Raw genomic sequence first — 22,802 nt, 5'->3', positions numbered from 1 at the left:
TTAAGCCTTGAAGTAAATCCTGTTGAAAGTTTTCCCTTTATCGCAGTATGATCTATTTTCTTTGCTTGTTGATACTCATCCATTGGCTGTATTGTAACCTACTGCTCTGTTTTATTTTCTACTAGCTCTATTGCACCTTTATGTTTAATGCTTTGCACTTATCTAGACCAAAGTTCAAGTTTACAGTATAACTTTCAAAAATAGTTATACTATTTGAATTAATTGCTTTAGTTTTACTTTTATTTTAGCTTTGTTATTATTATTATTATTATTATCTATTTTTTTTTCAGCTCATGCTGGAAAAACCTGAGGTGCAGGCATAGCCAAGCCTGCTCATTTGTTCATTGCTAGGAACTTCCGGACTTTTTAGATTTTTTAGATTATGAGGACACGCAGTCCTCTTTTATTGTCATTTAGTAATGCATGCATTAAGAAGTGATACAATGTTCCTCTGGTGTGATATCACAGAAACATGAGACAGACCAAAACTGAAAAACTGACAAAAACCAGATAATTATAACATATAGTTACAACAGTGCAAGCAATACCCTAATTTGATGAAGAACAGACCATGGGCACGGTAAAACAAGTTCAAAGTCTCTCGAAAATCCCATCCTCTCATGCAGACGGGAGAAGGAAGAAAACTCTCCTCCTGCCATGAGCTTCCAGCACCACAAACCTGCCGATGCAGCATCCTGGAAGCACCCAACCACAGTCCGACTCTGAGTCATCCGAAAATTTTGAGCCTCCGACCAGCCCTCTGACGCCGAGCACCGAGCACCATCTCTGCCAAGCGCTTCGACCCCAGCCCCAGCTGCCAGCAACAGGAAAAGCCGAGGATTTGGGGCCTTCCCTCCGGAGGTTCTCGATCGCACAGTAGCAGCGGCAGCGAACCGGGCATTTCAGAAGTTTCTCCAGATGTTCCTCTGTGCTTGTCATGTCTGTCTCCATCAAATCAGGATTGTGCACGGCCCCTATTTAACAAATACGATATCATTTCACCGGAGAGGCCGCATGCACTGCGTTGCGTTGCCATCTTCTCCTCCCACCTGGAAGACTTCTCTAGTTTTCTGAAGGTTTACATAGATTTTACTGTGTAGCCCTAATTGTTTAATGCTATTGTGTAGAGCCTTTGGGATGATACTAGTTGCAGATATTACTATTGGGACATGTTCATGTTCATGTTCATGTTCCAAAGTCTTTGTATTTCCTCTTTTAATTAAGCATATTTATGGCATTTTTCACTTCTTGATTTCTGTAAGCTATATGTGTTTGGAATGGCTGTATCTATTAAATAAGTTGTTCTTGCTTGTTTATCCTGTGTAGTATTTCCAGATGGTTATTATGGATTGTCCTACCTGTTATACCTAATCAGTCATTATTATTATTATTACTTATTTTTTTCCTTTTCGTATTTGCAGTTTGTTGGCTTTTACATACCGATTCTGTGTCTGACCTATTGGTCTTTCATTGCTTTTATTGTGTTTCTTGTATTTGCTATCAATGCCCAAAGAAAATGCATCTCAGGGTAGTATATGGTGATACATATGTACTTTGATAATAAATATACTTTCAACTTTGAACCTACTTCCTATCGCTCAGCTCATCCAAGAGACCCACTGCTTGTTCCTGTCATACTCTATCAACTAAACTGCTGGTCGCTCAACCTTCCTGCTCACTGCCCTTGTTGAGTGATATTGTCACTCCTTCAAATCCCAGTCATTCTACTTCTCCTCAAACAAACTTGTGCAGCTGGGTAGCCTCCAACCTGACACCAGAAACATTGATTTCTCTAACTTCCAGTAATTTGTACCCTCTCCTCTTCTCTCTTTTTCCATTCCCCATTTTTTGCTCCCCTCTTACCCCTTTTCTCTTGTTACGTCCCCAGCATCTATCATCAATGACCCTTTCCATCCATATCTCAAACATCACCCCAACCATTGCCTCCCTCAGGTTTTCCTCCTCCTTCCTTCTATTGTCCACTCTCCTCTCTTGTCAGATTCCTTCTTCTTCAGCCCTTTATCCCTTCCACCTATCAATTTCCAACTTCTCATTTCATCTCCCCATGCACCTCCCCCCTCCCCGGTTTCACTGTCACCTGCCAGCTTGTACTCCTTCCCTTTCCCTCACCTTCCCATTCTTCCTTCTCCATTCCTTTACAGTCCTGGTGAGGAGTCTTGGCCTGAAATGTTGACTATTTGTATTCTCTGATTGGATGCTGCCTGACCTGTTGAGTTCCTCCAGCATTTTGTGTATGTTTTGCAACAGTGACCTTGTTTTCTTCTCCAATGTGCTTCATGTTGTTTAACCAAAATGTATGCCCTTTCTTCCCCCAAAAATATTGGGCAATTAGGCAAAATTATTCAGTGTTTCCATATTTCCTTACTACATGGAAGTAGGCTATTTTAGCAAATCAAGCCTGTGTCAGATCACAGAGCAATCCCTAGCCCCACCAATTTTCCTTGTAGCCCATAACCTGTAACAGAGGGCATTATACTCTCAGTGGCCAATTTATTGGCACACCTATGCATTTCATTCATGCAAATATCTAATCAGCCAAACGTGGCAGAAACTCAATGCATGAAAGCATGCAGACGTATGATTAAAAGGTCAATTGTTGTTCAGACCAAACATCAGAATAGGGAAGAAATGTAATTTAAGTGATGTTGACCATGGAATGATTGTTGACGCCAGACGGGGTGGTTTGTGGATCTCACAAACCACCTGGCATTTTCATGCAACAACAATCAACAGTGTTTTTGTAGAGCATGGTGTGAAAAAAACATCCAATGAGCAGTTGTTCTGTGGGCGAAAATGCCTTGTCAAGGAGAGAGGTCAAAGGAAAATGGCCAGACTGGTTCTAGCTGACAGGAGGGTGACTCCACACGTTACAGCTGTGGTGTGCAGAAGAGCATCTCTGAATGCACAACACATATAACCTGGAAGTCAATGGGCTACAGCAGAAGAAGAACTCAAACATACCCTCAGTGGCCAGTTTATTAGGTACAGGTGGTACATAATAAAGTGACCTTGGCGTGTATAGTTAAATCTTTTCCACCACATTTTTATCTATATCAAAATGGTTCATAGCAGAATAAGAAATTACATCCTGTCCATCCTCCACTGTGCCTTATGTCTGAGGGCAGCCCCCTCCATCCATTCTCGGTATTGCTTTGAAATGAGATCCTGTAATGTGACTTGTGCCCAATGAAATTTAATTCCCTTGACCCATCAGTGTATAAGATTGGTCTCCAGATGTACAGAGACAACACCAGGCTTTACTCTGTCTACACCTCTTTCAACCTAATAAATTAGCAGCTAATTTCCACTTTAAATATCTTTCCAGTTGTATATCTCTAGTTGCATTTAGATATTCCTTAAAGGCTCTTTTACTAAGCTTCTGTCACTGCAGAATTAGAATCAGGCTTATTATCACTGACATTTCTGTCACGGATTATTTTTAAATTTTGTGGCAGCGGTGCAATATATAAAAATATAAGTTATAATAAGAAATACAAAAATAGAAGAAAACAGTGAGGTAGTGTTCATGAGCATTTACCATTCAGAAATCTGGTGAAGGAGGGGAAGGAGCTGTTTCTAAAAGGTTGAGTGTGTCTTCAGGCTCCTGTAACCTCTTCCCTGATGGTAGCAATGAGTAAATGACATATCCTGGATGTTGAGCATCCTTAATAATGGATACTGCCTTCTTGAGCCGCCACATTTCAAGTATGACACTGCAAGATGGCTGCTGCAAAATCACTAAGAATGGAAATTGTAGAGGCAATAACTCCCGCAGGAATCCGTGTTGTCATCTTTCTGTTTGAGGTTAGCCTAGAGAAAAAGAAAGCTAACATTTATCACTTCATCAAATGACATGATCAATTGTTTTGTTCAAGATAGGCGAAGTGTGTCACAATGTGAAAATGACCACTAATACACCTCACCACCTTCTATAGGCCATATTTGTGAAGAGCCTACCCAATTGCACCTCACAGATCTCATATGGCTTCTGGAAATAGATGCTGGCAACATGAACAGCAAAGATCGTGTGTAAGACATTTACATATCTTTCAAAATACAGCAGCTTTCCATTGCAGTTATCTGACATACAGGCTACGAATGTTGAAATAAACAGTGTGCACCGAAACAGATACAGGACATCATCGCTAAATCTCTTTGTGTCCTATAGCGCCTACTGTTCGTTAAATTACAGAGTGCATGAGGAATCAATGCATGCACTGGTCAATCCATCCAGTGAGCAGGTACTCGACAAGACCAACATCCCTGCCAAAGCACTGCAAGATGTTTTTTAAGGTTAATTAACATACATAGAGAACAGGATAAGTACAGCACAGCTACCTACCTTTCCAGGCACCATGTTTATGCCAATCATGATGCCAGTCTAAACTAATCCCATCTGCTTACACATGGTTTATTCCCTCCCTGTTCAAGTGTCTGTGTAAATACTTAAATGTTACTATTGATACTGCTTCTACCACCTGCCTGACAGCACACTCCAGGCACCTAATGCTCATTGTGTGAGCAAACCTGCCTTCTAAATCTCCCTTAAGTGCTTACCTCTCACCTTAAACCTACACCCCAGGAAAAAGACTCTGACTAGGTAGGCCTTTCATCATTTTATAAGCATGTAGCAGGTTGTCCCTCAGCCTGAAGTACTCCAAAGAAAACAGTACAACTTTGTCCTGCCAGTTTCTTATAGTTAAAACACTCCAATCCAGGACATATCCTGGTGATCTTCTTCTCCGCCCTCTCAAAGCCTCTCACGTCCTTCCTGTAGTGTGGCAGAAGTGCACACATACTACAAATGTGGCCTAATAAGGTTTTACACAACCACAGCATGACTTTCCAACTTTTATTTTCAATGGCATGACCAAGATAGGGAAGCATGCCTATGCCTTCTTCAGGGAGCTATGCAACACAAGATCATTGATCCTAAGGGTCCCACTATTTACAATATACTCTTGCACTGACCTCTCAAAAACCATCACCTCACACTAGTCCAAATTAAACCCCATCTGGCATTTCTCTGCCCAAGTTTCCAACTGATCTATATCCTGCTGTATCACTTAACAATCTTCCTCATTATCCTCAAAGCCACCAGTGTTCCTGCTTGTAAGTTTCCTCCGCTTGTAAACTTACAAGCGGAGGAAACTGTCATTGTATTCTGTCTGAGCCTTCAGATAATCAAATGTGTTATTGTACTCTAGTGCACTTGGCCAAGACTGAATCTGGACACGCTCTGACCCTCTGACTACATCTAGCAGCCAAATGTTGTATGTATGCATCAAGAGTTTTCAAAAGATATAAATATCATAACATGGACAATGCTGTTTGGTCCCTCTCAAGGACTGCTCATTGATGCTTGCATCACAACCAGGATACATTAGGTTATTTAATTTCTTCCTTAAGCATAATAAATTAACTTACCTATGTTTAGTGAAGCTTAGAGAACAGGATGAATAACTTTAAAATGGGAATAAGCCATCACCTCCATCCACTAAAAGGTAAGAATTGTCTGCACCTCGTGGAGTTGTCTGCTTGCTGTTCTCTGGTGGCAGCTGTCTGATCCTCAGTGGGAGTATGTGGAACTTTGGGCAGAGCAGACCGAGACTACATTGAAGCAGTTGGCCGTTGGCTGGCCTCCACCTGTGGAAACTTGCTTCTTCAACTGTTCTTGCATTGCAGTGTTACTGCCAGCTAGCACAGGAGTGCCAACCACTTCCTGGCAGGCAAGCATGTGCTTGTGGCTGCGATAAGGTTTCTGTGAACTATTTCCCCATGCTCCTTGGCATTTCTTGCCAGCCTGTTCAGCAGACCAGACAGTGATCCAAGATCTCAATGTGCGAGTGTAGCAATCATTTCATTAGTGCAACCCCACTGTCTCAGAGCTATTGTATGTGACACTAAAAAAGGCCCCTCGGCCCAGAACTCATCTATGCTAACTGAGGTACAGTACCTACCTAAGCTCGTCCCATTTGTCTGTGCTTGGCTGATATCCCTTTAAAACTACTTTTTATCTATGTACTAATGTTAATGACTTCTAAACATTAACTATGGAGCACAGCTGGTGTTTGACCTTGCCCTTGAGGATTAATAATCCTCTGGATTATTGGACCTTTGATCTTTTGGTTTAATTCCATTGCAGTGGTGCAAGGTGTCTTGGCCACCACTAGTCTAGTCTGCACGATTTTCCTTGTGTCAGAACTTAAGGTGGTGGAGAGTGATGGAAGAGGTCTTCTCCTCCTGGCTAATTTGTACTCCAGTGAAGATGTACTGGGACAAAGAATCAGAGAAAAGTTGCTCATGAGTGTTCTCTCCCAGGCTCTGTAACAATGTAATAAAAACAGAGCATGTTGATATTGAGAGGAAAGTCCCATTAGGATTTGTGCTAGACAGACAGATAAAGAGGTTGAGCTTTCAGTAGTATGAGGGGAGGTTGTTCTCATTCACTTTCTTCACTAACGATATCCACAGCTTCAGCCAGGGTAATGGCTTACCTCATAAGGAGTGACATCCACTTTTCCACCCTGGTGAGCCTTTAAGAAAGCGATCCCGATGAAGGGCCTTGGCCCAAAACGTCGACTGTTCATCCCTCTCCATAGATGCTGCCTGACCTGTTGAGTTTCCTTCAGTATTTTGTGTTTGATCCTTTCCTATCTGCTGTGAGATACAGTAGCTGTACAAAATCTTTCCTGTGAGACAAGATATTAATGTCTTCTGATCATGAGTTTGCTCAATGGAACCTTCTACAGTATTGCTCCCAGCTCCCTGCAAGCTCATTCTTAGCGCTATCTTCAACTGGCTGCATCCTACCAGCATTATTTGATCTAAGCACTGAGCACCGTCCCTATACTCCAGTGCAGAAGACTTCCTTCGGCCAGCTCAGTGCCTAAATTATGTTCAGGTAGGTTCCTTTCCTTGTCCAGCTGAAGATTCATGCAGACAGTTCCTAGCAAAACTCTGAACTCCCTCCACTAGCTGCTTGCTGTAGTTGTCATTTGCTCGTTAAGTGATGGATTGGATGCAGAACTTCAATTGACAATGTCCAGAAGTGTGCAGTGTTTTACTGCTCAGGGGCATGGTTGTGCATTTTTGGTCTAAACAATGTGCTGGCCATTGCACACAAGCCCATGTTTTCTCACTGGGAATGCAATTGAGAAACACATCTCATTAGTGCCAGCATGGGTTCACTGTGCAGAACAGGCTTATCTCACCCCTGCTGAAAAGCTGTAGAATTTCCTGCCCATCGAATTCTAATATCCATTGAACAAATTCGCATATGTAAAATTCATCTTTTACAGACAGAGAAACTGTTAAATAGTAAATGTTACAGACCGTGTAACAGTGTCTATCTTTCTGCACAGATGCTCAATTAAAACCTGACCTGAATCCAACCTAAACCTTATGACAGCACAAAGACATGGCAGGTAGCGAAGCTATCTCTGAGCCATCAACCTGGGTTTGTTTCTGACTTCTAGTGCTGTCATTGTGAAGTTTCCACATGGATTCCCCAGGTGCTCCAGTTTTCTCCCACATCCCAAAGGTGTGATAGATGTTAGGTTAATTGTATATTGACCTAATGTCATTAGCTAATAGGAGCATCAGTGGGAGTGATGGGATTACCCTGAGAGCCACCGCAGACTCACAAGGCTGAATAGCCTAGTTTTAGATTGTGAGAAATAGGACATTTCATTTATTCCCAAACCAAACACAGAATGTTTTGTCAGCCCCATCCAGTATGTTTGGAAAGCCAAGCACTAATTTAAAGAACTTGATAATGAAAAACCTTTCAATAATTATTGCTCTTTCTCTGAATTTTTTTTCTATTTAATTTCTTCATCAGGTTCTGATGAGAGTTACTATTTTGTCGCTGATTAGCCTTTGCTTTCTGCTTCCATTTTTAAGAAATACTTGTTCTCAGCAATACCAGTACATTGAAATTTAAGTGTGACTCTTGTTCGATCGTCTCTTATGCAAGAATTTCAGAAGTCACTTCATTATTGGTGGACAGGCAAATAAATTCTGTAGCTTTCCATTAAAATTAAGCTGCAAATTTGCATCCAGATATTTGGATTGAAACTGCTATATATTTCAGCAATGCATATCTGAAAGTGTTTTTTTTTTCAGATTGCAATTGGAATACAATTAGAGTTTTGTGGTCCTGGTCCATAACTCTCTTAAAGTGACCACACAACGAGATGGAGTGGTGAAGAAAGTATATTGATGGTGTGCTTCCCTTCATTGGTCGAGAGTGAGAGTACTGAGTCAGTAAGTCATGCTACAGGTATATAAAAATTTGGGTAGGCTGCACCCTGAGTATTATGTGCAATTTTGGTTACCCATAACAAGAAGAATGTGGAGGCTTAGAAAAGAATACAGAATAGGTTTACCATGGTGCTGCCTGGATTAGAGCCTATGATGTTAAAAGAGAGATTGGATAAACTTGGGTTGTATTCCTTGGAGCATCAGAGGCTCAGGCTTTCAGGGAGACTTGAAAGGAGTTTATAAAATTATGAGAGTACCTTTGCCCAGAGTAGAAATGTTAAATACTAGGGAATATGTACTTAAAGTGAAATGGGAACATTTAAAAAAGACGTACAGGGTAAGTTTTTTTTTAAACTGAGAGTGGTAAATAGGCTGCCAGGGGTAATAATGGTGCTTAAGAGGCCGCAATGTGCAGGGAATGGAGGTGTACGGATCATGTGCAGGCAGAAAAGGATCTAATTTAATATGGCATTGTGTTTGGTACAAACACTGTGGGCCAAAGGGGCTGTTCCCGTGCTATATTGCTCTGCACTTTATATGTTCATTTCTAAAGTCAGATAATGGCACTTTGAAAATTCAACTTAGCTGCTTTCCTTCAGGAACTTCCCACTCATCCCATCCATTGATTGCACAAACCACCCCCCTTCTTAATGACATGGATAAAACTAATTTTCTCCAATCCCTCCTCCGCTTTTCTATTCTCAGCTCCACTGCCTCCAAACTTTAATCCCAGCTTATTCACTTTCCTCCCTTGGACCTGAAGTAGGGTGGCACAAGGAGAAGCATACAGCAGGCAGTTAATTGCATGCAAAGCCTCAGACAGCCGAGGGTGTTCAACAATTTCAATGGTGCAGATCAGTTTCTACGGCAATGTATCTCTAAACTCAGGTTGATTGATTCTGTGCCACCCAATTACCCCCATGTGACCAATCAGTCTACTAACCCATCCATCTTTGGAATGTGGGAGGAAACCACAGCATCTGGAGGAAACATGTGCAGTCACAGGAAGAATGTACAAATTCCTGACCTACAGCAGCAGAAAATGAACTCAAGTCACTGGTGCTGTAATAGAATTATGCTAACTGCTACACTACCGTGCCAACCCATTATCACTGACATATGTCACAGAATTTGTAGTTTTACAGCAGCAGTACAGTCAAACACATGAAATTTACCATCAGTTACAATAAGAATATATATAAGAAAGAAATAGTGCAATAAGAGAGCAAAATAACAAGGCAGTGTTCATGGGTTGATGGTGCGTTGAAATTTGATGCAGAGGGAAAGAAGCTTCTCCTAAAGCATTGATTGTCATCTTCAGGCTCCTGTACCTCCTTCCTGATACTAATACAGACATCCCACCCTGCAAAACCTCATTTCAGGGAGGTAGCACCATCAATTTGCGGGAGACTCCAGAACTTCCAGGAGAGGTGGGATGTCTGCAATAGAGTAGCTCCTTAGCAGCTAGCCAGCTAGTTTAAATAACGTTAGCTATGCTAATGAACGAATGACAGCTGTTAAACTCACGTCAACATGTCTTTTACAGTCTTAACCCACCATGGGCAATAGAAAAGTCACGTTGCAAACAGTGCAGCGAGTAACACTGTCATTATCTTTGACCCCTATTAGGCAGGGGTGCACTTTAGTCTGGGGTGAAGTACAATTTATGTTTTTTTTGGAACACTCTGCCATGGCACTCTCTCTCTCTCTCTCTCTCTCTCTCACACACACACACTCTCTCTCTCGCTCTCTCTCTCTCATACTCTCGTGCTCTCTCTCACTCACTCTCAAAAAATCAATTTCTGGGATACTGTATATAACTTGTGGGCATCAGGGAGCCGCTATCAATATGCGGGAGACTCCCAGAACTTCCGTGAGAGGTGGGATGTCTGCTAATAGTGAGACGATGGTATGCCCTGGATGGTGTCGGTCCTTCATAAAGGATGCCAGCTCCTTGAAACAACACCTTTGAGGATGTCCACAATGGTGGGGAGGCTAGTTTTCACAATGGAGCCGCCTAAGTCTACAACTTTGAATATCTGCCCCACAGGACAACCGTAAATAGTTCTGGTGTGTGTGTGTCTGCCACAATTTGTTCAGCCAGGCAGGCTTCTGATTTGACATCACAATTGTGGTCACCCTTACTTTCATTTGTGACTACAACCCAATTGCATCTCTTGCTGCAGTTTCCATTGAAACGGTGATTTCAACTGCTCTTTTAAATGTAAGTTGTGCTTCAGTTAGGAGCCATTTTTGAATGTTTTCATTTAAAATACCACAAACTAAATGACCTCTTAGTGTATCATTAAGCCCTTTACAAACTGACAATTCCCAGACAACCTCTTTAGTTCAGCCACATACGCTGAAATGTATCCCCCTTATTTTTGATTCCACGTATGAAACCTAAAGCATTCTGCAATCAACAATGGCTTTGGTTCTAAGTGTTCTGGCATCATTTTGAAAACATCAGCAAATGTAATTTCTGCTGATCTGGTTGCAGCAGTTAAGCTTTGAAGCAAACTGTTTGCCTTAAACCCAATGCACTCAGCAAAAGTGGCACTTGTTTCTCATTGGCTATTTAATTTGCTTCAAAATACTGCTCAATTTGCTCAGTATATAAAATCCAATTATCTGGTGTGTAATCAAACCCATCAATCTTTACAATGTAGCTATTTTCAATCTTTATGAACCCGTAAATTCTTCTGTTTTCTTACATTAAAATAAAACTCAATCGTGTCTTCCCTTCCATAGAATACGTGCTGCGCTGCTTCTTTAAAAACTTGACCCTCTCTGCACATGCTGAGCTGCATTTCTTTTTACTCTCTGTTGATCTCACTGCATTTTTTTTAGTTTGAACATCTTGCTGTGCTTTAACAAGTCAGAAGCTGTCTTAGACTCATTTAAAAAGTACCTGTTATGGTTTGTAACTTCAAAACATTAAACTAATTCAAAGAAAGACACATATCAAGTGGTAGCATGATGATGTGTGCAATTCAGGTATTTAAAGAATAAGAATGCTTACTCAGACAATGAATTTACATTATACACAAATACTAATGAAATATTATATACATACCACTGGTGATATGTGCTTTCAAGCTTTTGAATCTTTTGTCCAATTGAAGGATAGAGAAGAGAGAATGTCTGAGGTGAGGGCAGTCTTTGATTACACTGGCTGCTGTACCGAGGCATTATAAACAAAATGAAGGTTGGCTTCCATGATGTGCTGAGCTCTGTCCACAGCTCTGCAGTTTCTTGTGGTCATGTTCAGAGCAATTCCCTAGCAAGCTGTTATACATCCAGAGAGGCTGCTTTCTGTGGTGCATCAATAAAAATTGGTGTGGGTCGACAGGAGCGTGCCAAATTTCTTTAGCCTGTGGAGCAAGTAGAGGCATTGATAAGCTTTCTTGGCCATGGTAATAATGATTAATAGAATGATGCACATTGGCCTGACAGCCACTTAACTGATGGTGTAGCATTGCCAACTGCCTTTTGTCACTTTTACACTACTGAAATAAAGGCTTTTGTTTCCCACTAATAAGACATGACTATTCAAATATGCTTAATTAACAAATACAATGGATTCTGGTTAATCGGGGTAGTCACTTATTTGGAACAATACTTAAAGAGCAAAAACTAAATGAGAAAATAGATGGGAATCCCCTTGTTTATTTGGACCATTAAGCCGCTTAATTGGGACAAGAGACTATTTCTGAAATGTCATCAATCGTATGCACTTGTGTCATCATTAGATACAACACTGTGCTTCTGAGTGAACAATTTTTAAATTGTGTTTTAAATTGTATCAGTTGTATGTGTGTTCAAAAAGCAGTGAATTTTGTCACTGATTGTTGGCAAGAAATAAGCAGTAAGACAATTCTGGACTGTTTTGCTTACTGCAGTTTCAAACATTTAGGCTTGAAGATGGCAGAAACATCCAGGAGTGAAAATTGAATTATTTCACCACTTCTACAGGTCATGAACTATGATGAATTTGAAGGTATCAACAATCATCTTGAATGTTACAATGAAAGTGAAGATTTGGAGGATGCAATCATAAAGCTTTGTATGAAGTCTGTCTATTATCTGCACTAGCTATCTGCACTGATATTGTTCATTTACGGTCAATCAAAAGAACACAACAGCATGCACTGGATGAATTCCTCTGCCAATAGCTATTATAAATTAATACACAGTTTTACAGTACTGTAGTAGTATTGGTAGTGTTCTAATTTGTTCTGTATTTCACTTAAATACATAATTTATTACCCAGTTTGTCTTTTTTAAGCCTTTTTACCTATTTCCATGAAACTTCAGTTAATTGGGGCAGCCGCTTAATTGGGCCAAAATGTACTGGCCCTGATGCGTCCCAATTAACTGGAATCCACAGTATTTAGAATGCTGCACTAAGCTATAAATACTGCTTGCTAAACTCATCAGCGGGAGTCAACTAATTTTCTAGAGGACTGGGATCTAGACAGCCACTCAAACAAAAATAAGAATTCTGGAAGTGCCTTTTGGACATTCATTGCATGATGCTGACACCACTACAGGTGTCAAGGGTCCGCCATGCATAACATGCAAATGTACAAAGGAATTTGGAACCATCGCAGACTTCCTAATTCAGACTGTAAGCTCCTATTTTCATAGTAATTGGATTGCATTTCACACAAAATAAGGTGTTAAAAATGTAATTTTAAGCCACAATTCTTGCTTCAGCTCTAGAGGTAAGTTTCCGGCTGATAGACTAAAATTTTATTCCTCTTAGGAAAGGAAATGTGGATATTCATTTGTTCAGTCTAGTGAGCAAATAGTAAATAGTTTTATGGTGAGTGAGCTGTGTAATCCATTGAGAAGCTGTATTTGTGATATAGTTACCATGCTTATAAGCAATCAAAGCTGTCACTCATTCCAGTCTTTGTATCCTTTCATTTTGATAATTTTTAGCCTGAGGATAGGAGTACGTGAGTTGTGGGCATAGTGTTAGTAATCGGAAGGTCAGTTGTTGTTTTCAAAATATATATCATGGCAATTTTTTCCTCCTGATTTGGAAATGCCAGAGATGATATAATCAAGCACATTCTCAGGAAAGGAGTCAGATCTAGTTGTGGTAATTACAGAGGGCTCTCCCTGGTGTGCATTATAAGGGTCATATTGAACTGCTCCATCCCAGAGGCTGAAGAACTTCCTCCCTGACTCAGATTGTAGATTATCTCCATCCAGAGGTAAAGATCTTCAACACACAGTGACTCCAAGTGATTTCTCCAAAGTAATGTTTCACCTCATCATGAACAGATTTCCCATGGGAGTGGAGCTAATCTTCAGGACTAAAGGGAAAATATTCATCCTATATTGACTATACACTGACCAAGAGACACCACAACCCCTCCAGTTGTGTTGCAAAATGCAAATGATACCTATGCTTGTGCTTGATTGGAGGCTAAACTGCAAGCTATTGTTGACACACTTACTAAAATGAGGCCTTACAATCAACATCTGCCCAGGGAAATGGTCCTCTACCAAACTGCCCCCACTCTGCAACACTTCCTCTGGAAAGAAAGGTTTACAACAAGACTCTGGATAGCACAAACCAATTTTCTTACTTTGACTGCTTCAAATCTGACCATAGTCAGATATGAATAATGAAATTCATCATTGTGCTCAATGTCAGCAGAACCTTCAGCTAAATGAGAAAAAAGAGGTTACAAGATCGAGATCTTAAATGTGGTACCAAGCTTGAGTTCTACTTGACAGCATGTGCTTCCAAGATCGGTACCAAATATAGCAGGCACCTCGGAACACAGCAATGATTTTCAACCAACTTTATTGTCCTCTCTTAGGCCAAATCCCCAACATTGAGACTGTAATAATAGTCAGTTCTGTTGAACAGGCAATCTTGATCCCATGCCCAACATCAGATTCCTGAAGCAGATACCCATAGCGATGTGCAACATAGAAACAGGCCTCTTCAGCCCACCAAGTCTATGCATACCATTGTTCCTATCTACACTAATCCCATTTGCCTGCATTAATTTCATATCCCTGTATGCCCTGCTCATTCTAGTACTTGGTCCATAATAACCCCAATTGCAGAAGTTACATTCACAATGGTATTGAGAACCTCATATCTATATATTGAGAGCACAATGAAGTCCAGCATAAATGGTGAGAAGACTGCACCATCTCACAAATTACCCACTGGCCCACGCTTTGAGTGGAAGCAAGTTTTTCCATTGTATTCCAGCAAAACCACAATGGGAATGTCAGGAGAAGCCTCAAAGAAATTAACTGAAATTGCTTTTTATTCTATTCCTTAAGTGAATTAGGAAGGAAGAGTGAGTGGGGCAACAGAGGATACGAAGATGAAAGAAGGGCAATAAGCAAGACTATGGAAGAAACTATATCAGTATTAGTATTCAGTAATCAATAATACCTTAAATGAAAAAATTAGAGATTAATGAACCATGTTAAAAGCTGGGGAATTGATAATTGGTTATATTGAGATTTTGCTGATGGCATCAACTTTCAAATGGTCGTGACATTAAGCTTACTTATCCTGCCAGTGGTATCAGTGCACACAATATTCTGATTCAGGTTCAGAATGTTTAATGCAGAGCATTAAACAGACACTTTTAGCCTTTGAGTCAAAATAGTTTTGCCATAAATGGATGTGATGGAAGGAACACTAAGCCTAATGAAACTGATTGTATTTGCAAGTCAGACTTTGAGAAAGGTTTTTTTCTTCATCCTTTCTGTATTAATAATCTGCATGTGAAATTAAGCTGAAGCTATCAGGCCGGTGATGCAACAAATACAAAAAGTGGCTGAATGATAAACACTCCAAACTCTAATGATTGTGGAAATTACTTCTGTGAACTCAAAGCATTCATGCTTCAGTTTCAAAATATTTTCCTTCCTATTGCATTGTAGTAGAGTTTCATGGAGGTGACATTTATATGTCAAAGGTTCCTCATTCTCTAAAGAGTATTTTAAATTATTATCAGATTATGGCTGAACCAAGCAGTTAAAATAGAAATAAAATTAAAAGACATAGGGAAATTACCACATTGATATTTTGTTTTCAGACCAGCCATCCTCTGCTGGCATTTACCTATCTCACACATGGATATGCTCACCTAGTCATGTATGCTACCTGAATTCCATTACCCTTCATACTATTTCCCCAATCCAACATCTAGACTCCAAATGAATGCTGAAATTGTCTGTGTAACAGCCATTTCACCTGCCGTTGAATTGTAGGATCTACAATTTTGTGCAGAAAGAAGCATCTCTTGACCTTTGCTCTAAATCTTTTCCATTTGAATTTAGATTTATGGCTTGTTGATCCAAGCCGTTCAACGAACAGAACCAATTTTTTAAAATCTATCTTCTTTTATCTTCTGATCATTTCAAATTCCTCCATCATATCACTGTATCTAGCAGAAACAAAATAACAGTTTTTTTTGTTTTCTTTTTGATATTTGATACAGTCAGTGGAAGTTAAGCTATATGCAAGATCAAGCTCCAGAACTTTCATTCAGGTCAATGCTACAGGTTGAACCACTTTGACGAGGTAGCCTTAGCACTCCCTGATCTGTCAGTGGGGTTGATACCATTCTGGATAACGTGCTTATTACCATACTAATTGGACTACTAGAGGATCAAGGAACATCTCTTGACTGCGAAGGATAATCAAAAATAAAAGCCTGCTCTGAACAAGAATATTCCCAGGCATTGATCTCAAAGTAGAGAAGGTTACTGAGTGATGGATGAGCTATCAGATGACAGCTGGTAAGCACACCGCAGAAACTGCCTAACATGTCAGATCTACTTGATCATCTGCAATAGAATTGGTGTTGATAGCTGTGAATCCTTTTTGCTGAGGAAATTAGGCAAATAATTTATTGTTGTGCAAAAATATTTCTTTTCTGTATGTAAAGATTCTTAACATTGGACTGCATCACTAAATGTTATCGACTGGAAATATAAACTTCCAAATGTAGTCCAACCAAATGTGCTGAACCCTGGGAATTGTTCCTGAAGGAGTTAATGGCCCTGATCTATCAGCATTCTACTTCAGTTAAATGTTGGCTCTGGGGTACCTGCTCTGCACCAGTGGACTCATTGAAAGGTTGTGCAAATTTCCTCAGATTTCCCAGTGCTTATTAAAAACAGAGGTTTAGGCAGAAAATGTTGGAAATAGTCAACAAGTCAAGTAGCTTCTGTGGAAAAGGTAGTATTATTCATCTCGATTTCAATGTTTTTTAAGCTGTTTCTTGTTTTAGGGCAATGCTCCTCGCTGCTGAATGTAGTAACATTTACATGCACAAGACCCTGCCCCTGCAGATGTCCTGACTTTTGAGCATCAGGCTGGCACTTTGCAGAAAATTGAATGTTCAGGGACTCACTAAGGGAAGTATTGCATAAGTCAGCGATGAGCATAAGTGCCAAATGCACTGTCACAAAATAATGCAGTCTCCTTTTCACATTATTACATTCTTACTAGCAGTGGCCGCTGGGCATGACTGATCCATGTGTCAGGTAGAGTTATCTTGTGCATCATGGTGATGCGAAGGTAGTTGAATACGGTAAAGCAGGTGAAAACGTTAGGTGAAGGGAATGCTTTATGATGTTCCAAAACCTATATTGATTGCAACAGACATTCATATTAGTATATCCTTTGAAAAACCTGCCCACTAAAACTTCTTATGAGATGGCAGGAGGCCAAAATGTTTCTGTAACCCTAGACTTTTAAAACTGAGCTAGTCTTAGACTGGGATGCGATTTGGGATAATGCTGCCGGTGCTTCGAAAGACCCAAATCATCGGTATATACACTTGAAATTTTGCCATAGAGCATATTTAACACCGAGAATTAGACATCAAATGGTACTGGTTCCGGACCCATATTGCTCATTTTGCCCCCATGCAGCCATTGGCTCTTTTATACATGTTGTATGGGAATGTCCAGGAGTTTTTGGTTTGTGGGGTAAGGTTATCAGTACTCTTACCGAACTAATGGGGGGTACATTTACCAATGGATCCCACTGTACATCATCTAAATGATGACTCCCACCTTTCCCTTATGGAAAAAACACACAATGTCTGGCTGGCAGGCCTGACTGCAGCTAAGAAGATTGTAGTCCAGTGTTGGAAACCTCCCCATGATATTTCAAGTACTCACTGGCTTTGGAGCTTATTGGACATTTCTTCCCTGGAATTATCATCAGCAAGAGTAAATGATGCACGACCTAACACAACCATAATGGGGACAGATTTGATATCCAACTTAAAAGATCTTCTGTTAAAATATGAATGCTCTGTCTGTGTATGCACAACTATTCAGTTGGTTGATGGTGGGGAGAAGGATGGGGTGGGGGGGGTGGGGATGAGGATGAGGGGTGGAGGGGGGATGGTGATGAGGGTTGGGAGGTGGCTGGGTTAAACAGTCAAAATGTAATCAGCAACTGGTTGTACAATGTAATTTGCTGGTGTTGCAATAAAAATTAGTGATAAAAAAACTGAGCCAAAATGATCATCTGAAAAAGAATATACAGGTGTTTGCCATTTGCTTTCACGTTGTTGATTCCCTTACTTCGATGTAATTTGTTACAAACATTTGTCAACCATTTATTCGGGGATTATGCTGAATAATCTGTTTATTACATTTTATGTATGCAATCTGGAGGTGACAAAAGGAGACCAGATATCTATGTAGGTACATTGATATGTTAACAGCAGTGTTTATTTAAGTGGTTTATTAATTAGAGACTTATTAAATTTCCTTGTACATATTGTCATAAAAAATCAGCCCATAAGGACATTTTGTACACAAAATATATGCCTTGAATTGGAGGTCATACTGTTGCAATGAGGAATGCTGGAAGTATAGGATTAATAAAAGGTTGAATACTTATTAAGCAGGATATCTTGGTGCAAATTTAATATCTTAAGAACTGACCTAATGAAGGGTCTCGAACCAAAACATCAACTCTTTATTCCTTGCCATAGATGCTGTCTGACTTCCTGATTTACTCCAGCACTTTATGTGTGTGTTCCTCAGAATTTCCAGCATCTGCAGAACCTCATGTGTTTATCTCAAGAGCTGAGGTACTCTAGCAAAGTAAAAATTAAAACCAACAAAGGAGGATAATGGAAAGTTTTAGTCTTGGAATACAAAAAAAAATCAAAAATAGGTTATGAAGGTTATTAAGAGAAAGTGAGGAAAAAGTTAGAAAAGCTAAGGAATGGTGTGAGGAAAGACCGCCAAACAAAATTGCTGAATTTCAGCCCTGCATTTATGTTATTCCCGAATTATTCATTGTCCATCTCTATAACATTATTTTATGATACAGCATGGTGCTGTAGCAGTTACTGCTGCTAACCTATAGCTCCAGTGATCCAGGTTTGATCTTGACCTTGGATATTATCAGTGTGGAGTTTGCACATTCTCTCTGTAAGTTTCTTTTAGGTACTCTCATTTCTTCCTAAGATGTACTGGTGAGTTAATTGGCTCCAGTAAATTACGGTTAAGTGCAGGTAAGGGGCAAAGCAAAATAATGCATGGAGATGGAGATGTGAAATGGAATAGAAGTTAGGCTACAGGGAAGTAAGGAGAGGTGGAATTGAACCAATGGAATATCTCTGCTGGGAAACAACTGGCCTCCTTTTGGGTCACAGTACATAATAACTTAAAACCTCTCAGAAAATCAGGTTTTTCTTTCTAAATTACATCTTGTGTTTGATGTGCTAAGTTATTCTGAACAACAAATGGATACATAAACTTCAAAATGATCAATTACATCCCCAGAAAAAAAATGATGCCTCAGTTGTCACAGTACAGTAATTCAGTGTTGAACAATTGCTAACTCTATCTAAATTTTCTGAAAAATTATCTTGTCCCTTTATTGTTCTTGTTATTAATACTCACAAATCAGGCAATAAGATAAAGAAACTGACTGAGAGTTGCTATGCACTGATGCCTATATTACCTCATCACTCATAAATATTGTCAAAAAGTGATCACAGATGTATTCCAAAATGTCTCCCACATTGCAGTTGAGATGGGCATGAGACATTATAAAGAAGCATTCACCTCTTGCTTTGAATTGGTTGTTAGATGGTGAAATGCTGTTCCTCACACCATCCCTTAGCTTTTCTAACTTTTTTCTCACTTTCTCTTAATAACAGCATTTAATTGTTAAAAAAAAATGAGATGAGAAGGTAAATAAATGGAAAGGGAATGCTACTGGAGAATCAAGGATTGCAAAGTACTGTATGTAACTGTAGGACACTATGTAGAAGGTAAAATTTAATACTAGTTCTAAGATCATATTGGGCCAAGACTGACTAAATCACTAATCTGCAACCTGCCAAAATACTCTGCAGCACAGGTATTTCCACTGCCACATGTTGTACAGTTATAAGGGTCAATAAGAAATGGCTCTGCATGACTTCAGTCATGTTGTAGAAAGGGGATGGCAAAGTATGGTTTCCAAAGTAGGGAAAGAAAAATACAGGAAGCATCAGCACAGACCACTTCTTCCAGTGGCTCTACAATACCTTATACTAGAAGTCATCATGAACACTTCCCCTAGGCCTCATTACAGAAGGTGAAGATATTTTTAGAGAACAAGATTGGTCAGACGATATGTATTTTGTTGTTTGGGATCATAGGCAATGTCAAGAATCTGGACTTTGTAATTAGATAAGTATTTTGTAAATTTCAAAATGTGGAATAGGAAGAGGTCAAGGACTTTCTTTCCTTCAGTGCTAAGTAAAAACTCCTTTTGAGTTGCTCCTTAACACTCCAAATTGGGTACATTATTTCTGTACCTATTACAGAATCAAATAATTAGAAAACTTTGTGAATGTAGCTGAGCAAATGAGTTCAAAAAACCTTTAATAATTTATCTGAACTGCAAAACTAAATGGCCTTTCTTGTTATTACATTCCTAAATACTTGTACATCATTCATTATGTTGTACAGGTCAGTAACTCATTACACTTACCAAATGATTCTGGGCTTAAAAGGTTTTTCATATGAGGAGTGTTTGATGGCTCTAGGCCTCTACTCGTTGGAATTCAGAGAATGAGGGTGACCTCATTGAAACCTATCGAGTGTTGAAAAGCCTCGATAGAGTGGATGTGGAGAGGGTGTTTCCTATGGTGGGGGAGACTAAGGCCAGAAGGCACAGCCTCAGAAATGAGGGATGTTCTTTTAGAACAGAGATGAGGAGGAATTTCTTTAGCCAGAGAGGGTTGAATCTTTGGAATTCGTTGCCATAGGCAGCTGGGGAGGCTAAATCATTGGGAATATTTATGGCAGAGGTTGATAGATTCTTGATTCATCAGGGCATGAAGGGATATGGGGAGAAGGCAAGAGATTGTTGTTGAGAGGAAAAATGGATCAGCCATGATGTAATGGCGGAACTGACTCGACAGGCCAAATGGCCTAATTCTGTCCTATATCTTATGGTCTTACTTTGTGCAGTGCTGAATGTCACACATTCCATCTTTGATGTATTTCACTTCGTGCGCATCTAAAATAAGCCTTCCACTTCTCACCTTATGCTCTTCCATTTTGCAGAATGAATATAATATTTGTGGATTTGTTTTGTTCACCCACTGACAGTGAATGCCAATGGGTTTTCTACCTATCAGGCAAAGTGCAGATCAACATTACCTTACTGCTTCATTGAATGGTGAATGAAATTTTAGCTTGGGTTCAGTTGGGCCTGAAGACAAATTAAGTTTTCAATTAGGAGACAACAGTAACAATCAGTCATCTCTACAAAGATGAGAAGTGAGTCAGAGAATGCAGTCTCTTCAAATTTCATTACATTGCTCATTTAATTATAAAAAATTCAAGATGTTAAGTGACTTTAAAATTATTTCAATTGTAATATAGTCACTGAAGTCCACAGCATATTTCTTACTTTGGATCATTGTACTGTTCTGTTTTAAATAATACATATGTATACTTTCATACTGTTTGTCATTTTTGACAAAGGACAGTATTGGTAACAGATTGCTGACTCTGACAGTGGTGCCATTTAGTTGACAGAGAAATACTCTTTAATTAAATACTATAATGCAACCCACTGAGTTTTCTAGTCAATCAAACTTTGATAAATATGAAAGTAGAAAAATTTTGCCGAACCTTGAAGGTGGTAGAACAGGTAACTAAGACAACTAAAAAGGCATATATGTCACTTTACGTTGTCAAGGCAAAGAATATTTGAAGAGAGTACATAAATGGGGTTAGTCCTAATGTATTCCTTGGCCAGAATAGGTTAAATCATCTCTTACTTTGCTGCAAATTTCTATAATTCTTTCAACACATTGGTGAACTCTGTTGGAATTGGTTTATTATTGTCACATGTATCGAGATACAGTGAAAGGTTTTTCTTGCATACTGTTCACACAAATCAAATCATTGCACAGCGCATTGAATTAGTACGGGGTAAAACTATAACAGAATACAGAATAAAGTGAAATTGCTACTGAAAAAAAGCAGTGCAGTTGAAGAATAGAGTGCAAGGTCATAAAAAGGTGGATTGTGAGATCAGAAGTCTATCTTATTGTACTAGGGAACCGTTCAATAGTCTTATATCAGTGAGGTCGAGGTTATCATTGAGCCTGCAGGTATGTGCTTTCAGGCTTTTGTATCTTCTGTTCAATGGAGAATGTCTGGGATGGGTGGGGTTCATGCTGGCTGCTGTGAGAAGAGTAGACAGAGTCCGTGGAGGGGAAGCTGGTTTCTGTTATTACAGTCTAGAGACAGTAAACAGATGCTTCAATTCCAGCAATGCATTTAATCTTTTTCTTCTAACATCCATTCATTTTCCAATGTGCATTCAGCCCGACTACAATTCGGGCTGTATGGCCCAACTGCAGCTAACCCACATCATCCTAAACATTCTCCTTCAAAAGTTCGAAAAAATATCGCAATACAAATCCAGAAAATCAGGCTACACCTCTTACACAAATTTTTAACAGAAATATACCCGACAGAAATACTGCTAATAAGCAAGCAGTCTGACATTCAAATTCTGCTCCAGGGAAAGCTGATTTCTTAAAATAACTGAAATATTTTATAATTTTATAGTTTCACTCAATGGGCATCAATGTTCTTGTCTGATGTTCCAGGAGAACGCTTTTAGAGATGTTATTGGTTTTTGTGAGGGGATTTGATGAATAGATGCTGAAGATTGTAATAAAATTGCATGTCTGTAAAATTATAATTTCCAAATATTATGTTCTTCCAATTCATTTTAATCAACGTCAAAAAACTTATCTGTCCTTTTGTTCTATTCCTTTGATAGTGAAACAAATAAATTTGTTGATAGTTTGTTCTTCTGTGGTGTTAGCAGCATTCCACTTACATAACTTCTAATTAAAAGATTGTCTCAGAAAGTGGTAATGTTATAGTAGTGCAATTACTTGAAATAATTACTTAACGTACCTTAAGATGGTATTAATATACAGAGCCTTCACTGCATGCACTTCCAGAGA

At 39.4% G+C, this 22,802-nt stretch overlaps 1 protein-coding gene across 3 annotated transcripts in view; it reads left to right on the top strand.

The window, feature by feature from the left end:
• Positions 1-22,802, top strand: part of LOC140185754 (adhesion G protein-coupled receptor A1) — a 550,512-nt gene that overhangs the window by 414,621 nt on the left and 113,089 nt on the right. Inside the window, exon 1 of one of the 3 annotated variants that reach the window (XM_072239374.1) lies at positions 8,168-8,289. The exons of the other annotated variants lie outside the window; for them this stretch is intronic. Coding sequence (XP_072095475.1) covers positions 8,245-8,289 — 45 coding nt within the window. The 5' untranslated portion in view covers positions 8,168-8,244. Of the gene's footprint in view, positions 1-8,167; positions 8,290-22,802 lie in introns of those variants that run through there. 3 annotated transcript variants of the gene reach the window in all.

Source organism: Mobula birostris, chromosome 21 (assembly GCF_030028105.1).
Source record: "Mobula birostris isolate sMobBir1 chromosome 21, sMobBir1.hap1, whole genome shotgun sequence".
Classification (NCBI taxonomy): Eukaryota; Metazoa; Chordata; class Chondrichthyes; order Myliobatiformes; family Myliobatidae; genus Mobula; species Mobula birostris.
This window is presented reverse-complemented; position numbering and strand designations above follow the sequence as displayed.